The 9,058-nt window shown below is 39.4% G+C and overlaps 1 protein-coding gene across 2 annotated transcripts in view; it reads left to right on the forward strand.

Annotated features, from left to right (window-relative positions):
• The window catches only part of pdhx (pyruvate dehydrogenase complex component X), a 46,665-nt gene extending 45,977 nt beyond the window's left edge, over window positions 1-688 (forward strand). For both annotated transcript variants that reach the window (XM_055193509.2, XM_055193508.2), the window contains one exon: window positions 99-688. In XM_055193509.2, the coding sequence (XP_055049484.2) occupies window positions 99-369 (271 nt within the window). In that variant the 3' untranslated portion in view covers window positions 370-688. The remainder of the gene's footprint in view (window positions 1-98) is intronic.
• The last annotated feature ends 8,370 nt before the right edge of the window (window positions 689-9,058 follow it).

Genomic DNA, 9,058 nt, shown 5'->3' on the forward strand with positions numbered 1-9,058 from the left:
AAATCAAATCAGACAGGATTCAGACATTTCTCTATATGTTTAGTTTTTTGAGTTTAACATGAATTGAATGAGTTGCCGTTTGTTGCTTGTGGTTTCAGCATCTCTAATCTGGGAATGTTTGGCATCAGTGGATTTAGTGCAGTTATAAATCCTCCTCAAGCGTGTATTTTGGCTGTGGGCAGTACCAGGACTGAAGTCAGGTTGACAGAACAGAACCAGGATAGTTTGACTCCTGTCCTCTGTACTCAAGAGCTACTGACTGCTACGTTATCCAGTGATGGACGTCTAGTAGATGATGAACTTGCTTCACGCTTTCTGCAGAAATTTCGTTCAAACCTTGAGCAACCCCAACGTTTGAGCCTGGCATAGAAAGTCAACAATGTCATCTAAAGCAACATGAGCTTCAAGTGAAAATAGGGTGAAATATGGTGAAAGTTACTGCTTATTTATTCATTAAGATGTATATAAAGTTGTATGAAGCACCAGGAGTCTCTTTTAAGTCTAGGCTCCATTAATAAACTTTAGTTATTATAATACCATAACAGGATTTTTTCAGGTATAATTAAGTCGCTTACGCAAAAATAAATTCATTATATACAACTATTGTCACATTACAAAAAAAGTCAAAGCCATCACATCATGTTTGGTCTGTTTGCTTTATCTGATAATAAACTTGTCTTCTGCTGTACATTATTGCAGTCCTTTATCATTGGGACGGTGTGCAGGATTATGTTCTCTCTTTCACTTCACTCGTCTGTTATAAGATGTGATTTTTTCAGATGTTCGATGAATGTTTGTTCTGAAGTGATTGGTTTTCAGTGTGCATCAGTAATGTGCAAGCACCTGTTTGCATAGGTGCAATAAAACACAAGGTAGGCTAAACACCTTTTCCTCCTTATAAAAAAGGATTAAGCCTAGCCATCTTAAGTTAAATATAAATTATCAAGTGAAAATAAATGAAATAAAATAGTTTATTATTGTTATTTAGTGTAAATTTACAGATCCTCCATACAAATGACTATGTAACACATCAGAGTGTTTATGAAGTGAAAGTAAGCCGGTATTTGTGCAGCTGCACTGTGCGAAACTATTTAATGAGGAAATAAATTTGAATAACTCCATGTACTCCATCCTAAACTATATTTAAAAGCTTGTTGTTCTTTGCTTTTCTGTGTTTCTATTTCATGCAACGCTGCTTTGGAACAATGGACAATTGTGAATAGCGCTATATAAATAAAATTGAATTTATTTCAATATATTTAAGAACTCAAGCAGAATGAATAAATGAAAAGCGCTCCATAAATGAACCATCCAGAATCATTGTGTTGCAGTAAAGCTTTTTTTGCAGTGGATACAGGTACAACTTTGACCAAAAAATGCTGAACCCATGCTCCACTGGCCTTCCAGGACAAGTTTCTCAAAGATTAGATAGGAAATAACATGTAAAGGGAAGATAAATTAATCAAGAGAACAAAACCTCAGCTCCATTAAACAGTTAGGGGTAAAAACTGAGTCTGAGATCATGAAGATATAATAAAGATTGTATGTTTTTTTTCCTTTAGATTCTGCTTGCTTTGGGTCTGTTTTATTATTTGACACTATGTGAGTATGTGAAGCTGCTTTTTAAACCCAATGGCCATAGTTCATGGTGAATTTAAAGACTTGCATATGTTTTTTGTTTGTTTGTTTGTTTTCATGTGTAAGCTATGTTGTCATAGCAAAGAAAGAAAGAAAAAAACCCCCGCATCACTAGCAACATCTACTGTACATAGAAGAAGTGAAAAAAGGGAAACACAGCCTGTAAAATAAATGGTCAGTGGTGATTGTGAATCAAGACATCACTTTTATTACTCACAGTCGTTGTTGGTGCTTATCACACCCTAGCAACCAGAAGGGTATTGCCCAAAATCAAGATCAGGGATTAAGCTGGGGTTTTCCTATCCTGGCTGAATTTAGCCCTGACTCAGTTGCATAAAGGAAGGCTAAATTAATCTACATTACACTGTAAAAAATGTCTGTAGAAATTACAGTATTAATGGGTATTACTGGCAACTAGTTGCCAGTAACTTACTGTAGATTTTACATTTGTTATTTACTGGCAACAGTTTGTTTAAAGTTAAATGAACATGAATTTTTTTTTACTTTATCTTTTACAGTAAGTTACTGGCAACCAGCTGCAAAATTACAGCAAATTTTTTAGAGTGTAGGTTACTAAACTCTTAAAGGCGGAGTCCACGATGTTTGAAAAATGCGTTGGAACAGGAGACGGGCCGACTACCAAAACACACTTATAGCCAATCAAATCAAATCAAATGCCGGTTTGCGTATGTGTGGGGCGGGTCTATCAACAGAAGGTCCAGATTCTATTGGGGTAGGGGCGTGTTTGTTTAGGTGATTTCAAATATCAACATTGGCTTTCAAACATCATGGACTCCGCCTTTAAGGGGCGGTTTCCCGGACAGGGTTTAGGTTAATCCAGGACTACGCCTTATTTATATTAGTTAATTTAAGAAGTTTTTACAAACATGCCTTACAAAAACATTACAGGTGTGCATCTTGAGACAAAACAACAACACTGATATATGTTAAAATATGTCAGTACTAGGTGTTTTAAATTAAAGAAGCTCAAACATTCATTTTAGTCTGGGACTAGGATAAGCCCTGTCTGGGGAAACCGCCCCTTAAAACGAATGTGTTATTTTTGGAACAACACACTTTGTGTTGTTTTGACACATCTTTTGTTGTCCCTTTTATTTATATGGACTCTAAATCAACACGAAATGACACACAATGTGTTAAAACCAAAACATAATGTGTTAGTTTAACACAAAACAATGTGTTAAAATTAACACATCCTGGGTGTTTTAATTTTAACACATTGTGTGTCATTTCATGTTGATTTTGAGTTCATATAAATAAAAGGGACAACTAAAGATGTGTTAAAACAACACAAAGTGTGTTGTTCCAAAAATATCACAGAGATGTGTTAAGGACAATACACTAGATTTGTTGTCCTGGACTAGACACAAGATGTGTTATTTTAACACATTAGTTTTAAGAGTGTATGGATATTTACTCTTTGCTCCAGAGCAGGCTAACACTCAGGCTGAGATTAATCCTAGTGATTTATTGGCTAGTTCTTTTGTCAATCCTAGACATTAATGTGTTTTAACCACTTCATGTCCTGTATTACAATATGCATACTTGGATGAATGACAGTATATCTAGTACTGTCAATTTAGTGTTATTATGAAGATTCAGCTGTTCATATTGCTGTCAGGGGTTTGATGAATACATTTATTAATACAGTTATTGAGATAAGAAATCTAGATAGGTAAGTCTATGCATATATGTCTTTATTTCACTTGATGATGATATTATTGCATCCCAGAGTGATGTTTGAATATAAACTATATTGCTGTCCACCTCACAGATCTTTCATAATAAATGATGCTGACACTGGCTCTTAGTAGGACTAAGGTCAGAGGATGATGGTGGTCATACCTTAATTTATTTCTTATTTTATGCCCATATGAATTCAAATAGTCAGTGGTGCTTTTTGTAGCATGGTATGGTGCACGACCCTGCATGAAAGTAAAGTAATTACAGAAGACATGATTCCTTTCATATCCCATAGTACGCAATCGTCAGCCTATTTTTACAAAAACTGCTGCTACTGGGCCATAACGTAAGATACAAGGTAATAGAGCCTTGTATACATTTTCGTGTTTCTTTAGAAATTAATAATGGGCAGTCAATTCCCATTGACTGTCAATGTAATGCTAACAGCAGGTGGGGGTCTGCTGATCAATGGTGGCGCCCAGGGAAGCTTCAATAAAATATGAAACCCTGCCCCCTGGGCTTGACATAGCTGCACATTCTCATCCTGGTAATCCTTCTCATCGTAGGTAATTTACTAAAAAGTCGCAAATTAAATGATGCAGCTGCAACAACTAGATTCCATGATCAACGCAATTTGCTAGGAGCTGTGCAAATTAGCGCAGGGGCCACATTTATAAAATGCTGCGTAGAAACCATCCTACATCTTACGATCATTTATCAAAAATGCGTACGTGTGATTCATAAACCGAACTTACGCACAGAAAATGTGCGTACCCCTGAAAACAGGCTGAAGCTTTGTGGATTCGTGTAATGCACGAGGAAAAAGGACAACGACGAATGTCACCGGGGTGAGAGAAACCGTATGTGAAGGAAAATATACTTACCGTCTGTGTGTGTGTTGCATTGAAGACCGGGCTGAAGTACGCGCTCAGTTGAAGCTCCTGCTGTATCTCTGTTGTGGCAAAGACCTGCGAAGGAAGGGAAGGAGAAAAGGAAAGAGTATTAATACGAGCACAGTGAGTACCGAAATGTTGCATCATTGATGTTGGATACAAATACGATTGGGGAATAATCATCTGTTGTTTAAACGGCCCCGCCGTTCATGCCATAGTGGGCGGGTCAACCGAAGTCTAACTAGCTGGCGTTGTTTGCGGGTCTGCTACGATCCGGGAAGACCATCGTTGAGGCAACGCATCTGAGTCTCCCTTTGGGTTGCGTCTTAACCAGGTGGAAAGTGTGGACCTTATTCAATTCACCGAAGTGTGTGCTGTGCAGTGGGGTGAGTCTGTCTGTGACGTGTGTGCACCTGAAATTTTGCAGTGTTGTGCCGTGTCTCTTGTTGTCTGCACTTGCCCCAGGTACAGAAGGCCCCTGTGAGACCAACGTGAGTTACCGTAGCGGTGGACCCCTCCTCTATTATTGTCTGCTAACCCCAGCTAACGGATGTGAACTGTGCTGCTGATTGAGGTACCGTGTTGAGCATTATAGATCATAATCTATCGCCAGAAGGGACGTTGCGAATGTGGTATGAAGGACTAACTGCAGTGTGTGTATTCTATGGTGGCTGTGTAAACTGAGCCGTCCAACCCCCACGGTCTAAATCTTCACCAGCCTCTAGGAGGAAGGGAAAAGGACGTGTCCGCTACGAGGACGAACGTAGGACGGTTACTTTCCCCCTCAAGCCCAGTCATCGAGGAACTACCAGCTCTATTTCACCTCTCAAGCCGCCATTGTGATGCAAGTAGTAATTTCCAGAGACACTTACCTGTACCTTTAGCTTAAGCTATACGCACCTTGAAGAACTCGTAAGCTGAACCAAGAGCCTGTAATTTCCAGAGATAATTACCTGCACCCCTAGCTAAAGCTATACTCACCTTGAAGAACTCGTAGGCCGAACTAAGAGCCTGTAATTTCCAGAGATACTTACCTGCACCCCTAGGTAAAGCTATGCTCACCTTGAAGAACTCGTTAGCCGAACCAAAAGCCTGTAATTCCTAGAGATACTTACCTGCACCCTTAGCTAAAGCTATACTCACCGTGAAGAACTTGTAAGTTGAACTAAGGGCCCGTGATTCCCAGAGATACTTATCTGTACCCCTAGCTACAGCTATACTTACCTTGAGAAACCTGCAAGCAAAGAAGAGTGTGATAGACAGAGCCTCCTACCTGCAGCCCGCATTTAGGTCGTATTTACCTACACTCTGTATATTAGCCATACTTACCTCGGGCCCTGGGAGGCCGAGCAGAGAGTTGGAAGGGTTCCCATACGACCCGCCTGGAAGAGCAGACTTAAGCTAACCCCCGGTTGCTGCTTACTTACCTCTGTAGGAGCCAAGAGCCCGGGAAGGCCTCCTTGTATTGGACCCAAGGGAACGCGCCTCTGTGAGGCTCAGGTAGCTGCTTGCTGCCCCCCCCCCTTGTTATTATTCATCGTGTGTTTCTATTTCTGCCTCCAGGAGAAGAGAAGGGTGCCACAGGATCAAGTTACATCATAGGAGGTGAACAGAGGCGAAGGAGCTCCGTCCTGTTCTTTCCCTGTAAATACCTGCCTGGCTGGCCCTCTTACCCCACTCTCTGGATCCCCGCCTTCTCCTGGAGGAGAGAGAGAGAGTTATTTTAGATTCCCTTTCCCCATTCCCCACTCATTTTAATTAAATTAATAAAGATTGTTTTATATTTTACTCATCTTCTCGTGTGTTTGGTCATTGGGGTGCTTTTGGGACCTCCTCGAGGTGGAACCTAGAGAGGGGCGTGACTCACATAGTCTGTGGTCCGCTCCGGCCTGTGACTAAAGCGTATGCCATAAGAGCACTTACGGTGTATCTAAATCCACTTTTGCTAGTTAGTAAAAGACAGGCAAATGGTTGGTGTGCCCGGCGCATGATCTGAAAGGGTCGTACATATTCTCTTAATAAGTAATGTGTGTGTTTTGAGCTTAAAGGGATAGTTTCCCAAAAATGAAAATTCTGCCATTATTTACTCACCCTCATGTTGTTACAAACCTGTATAAATTTCTTTGTTCTGCTGAACACAAAGGAAGATATTTTGCGAAATGTTGGTAGCAAAACCATTTGTGGGCCCCATTTACTTCCATAGTATGGTAAATGGACTGCATTTATAGAGCGCTTTCATAGACCAATGGCCATCCAAAGCGCTTTACATATTGCCTCACATTCACCCACACATTCATACACCGACGGCGGTGTCAGCCATGCAAGGCGGCATCCAGCTCATCGGGAGCAGCTGGGGTTAGGTGTCTTGCTCAAGGAGACCTTGACACTTGGTCAGGTGGAGCCGGGGATTGAACCACCAACCTTCCGATTTGTAGACAACCTACATGAACCACTCTCCACTGCCGCCTCAACGGCTTTTTTCCTACTGTGGAGGTGAAGGGGGTCCATGAACGGTTTGGTTGCAGACATTTCTCAGGGTGTCTTCCTTTGTGTTCATCAGGGCAGGGATATTTGTGCGGGTTTGCGGCAATATGAGGGTGAGTGAATGGTGGCAGAATTTTCATTTTTGGGTCAACTATCCCTTTAACATGCAATAAGGAGCAACTTCTTAGAGGGGGGTTATGGTATGTTCCTGTCTGTGTCTTCCCAGTTTTTGGTATGCCTTGTTCACCCTGTTGTTCTTTGTGTTGCTCCACCCCTTTGTTAGTTTCCATGGACATTAATTGTAACCACACCCACCTTGTTAATTTCTATGACAATTCATTGATTCTCCACCTCTCTGTGTTTTTCAGCCTTTGTGTTTTATTTGTGTTGTGTCAATCGTTGGCTTATGTAATGTGGATGTTTCTTGTTTCTATTGTGGTTTTCTGTTCATAGTTTGTTCATTCGTGGTTACCCGTTTATTGTTTAATAAATCTTAAACTGTATTTGGATCTGTTTTCCTTTGCCTGCATCTGTTTAAATAGCACAGACCCCTGAGACATAATCCTGTCGCAATAAACTAGAAAAACAGCTACAAGGAAGACAGGACCACAACAAAACTATTTTGCTAAATGTTTTTGTACTTTGTTGCAACAATGCAGATTTAAAAAAAAGTGCTATATAAATCAAATTTAGTATGGTTTGAATTGGATTCTTATTGTTGGAGAAAAACAATCCTTTGACTTTAAGTCATCTTTATTATTTTGTCAGTTGGATGTTTTTATGTTACCATGATGTTCAGCAGGAAACCCTTAACCACTTCCTCTCACAGTGTGTGTTCAAATGTATTACCTAACATTCACAATCCTTCTTCAAAACTTTATGTTCCAGTTCAGTGCTATTTTGTACAAATAATTCAATAATCCTTCATAAAATACTTACACAAACTATCTTCAACTGTTGTAATATATTAAAAGACATGCAGTGTCATTAATAAAGATTCAGCAGTATTTACCCCTTTAGTCTACACATCTCTGCCTCTTCTTTATTTTTATTTTTTGTCTAGTTTCATCTTATATTGCGCTAGTCCTGCTTTTTCCAGGCTCCTCTGTCATTGTGTCTTGTATGAGGCTCAGTAACCAGCAGTGTCTTTTCTTCTTTGTTTTGATGATTTTATGAAAGTGTTTGCTTTACCCTTGGCTCTGCAGGTTTACCTGATACATGGGGTTTCTGTTTAATAGCTTCAAAATAAAATGAAATGCACAATGGAAAAACACATTTAAGTGACCTGAGGCCTGCTGTGTTGTTTTACTTGTACTATAAAATAAAAATACAAATAAACGTATTGTAAATATGTGCACACCCTCTCTGTAGGCACATTTTAAGGATAAAACCTATGCAAGGTTTTATACACGAAAGCCCTTCAGACTGAACCAAATTTAATCTCCAGGAAACTTAGCTGATGGGTTGGTCATGACTCATTATAATGTTTTATATATGCAAAGATAAAAATAACAACTTATTCCAGTAAGTATTACTTCATAGAAGAGAGGAAATAGTGTAAAAAGTTCAAGTTGGAGTATAAGAATTTTCCTTGACTCGTCTTTGATGTTTATAGTCCTGTTGTCATAACAAACAACACTGAACCAATAGCAAAAGAGCACTAAACAGGAAGTAAGGGGTGTAAAGAAATGAAGGTGTGAAGTTTTAAAATGCGTTACATCACAACTGAAATTTTGTGTTTTGCCAAACAAATTTACTGCAAAATGGAAGAATGATAGTGAAGCTTATGTTAATATCATGTTCGCAAAATATATAAAAAACATGCTGGAAAATTACAGTGTATATAAATAAACAGTTAATTAAGCGTGCAAGTGAATGATTTCAAATCAAGGACATAAGATCAAGGTAATTAATGCGGGGTGTGTGATTTTTGAAAAACAGTCGGGCCGACTCTACTAACCGACATCGTTGCCGGGTTGCGTATGTGTGAGATGGGTCTATCAAAAGAAGGTCCAGAATCTCTTGGGGCAGGGGCGTGTTTGTTTAGGTGTTTTCAAATATCAACATCGGCTTTCAGAGTTTATGCACCTCGCCTTCAAAGGTCACCTAATATGTCATTTTTTTCAAGATGTAATATTACATCTCAGGTGTCCCCAGCCTGTGAAGTTTCAGGGTCAAATACCCTGGATATTGTTTTTTTGGGTGTGCAGGGAAAATGTAAGAGAGTCATTTTAAATGCAAAATGCAAATGTAATCAACTTACTTTATTGTTCATAATAAACGTGCGGTAATGAATTATCTAAAGATTTAAAAAAGAAATTATTACCTATTGCAAAGGT

This window comes from Misgurnus anguillicaudatus, chromosome 6 (genome assembly GCF_027580225.2).
Source record: "Misgurnus anguillicaudatus chromosome 6, ASM2758022v2, whole genome shotgun sequence".
Taxonomy (NCBI): Eukaryota; Metazoa; Chordata; class Actinopteri; order Cypriniformes; family Cobitidae; genus Misgurnus; species Misgurnus anguillicaudatus.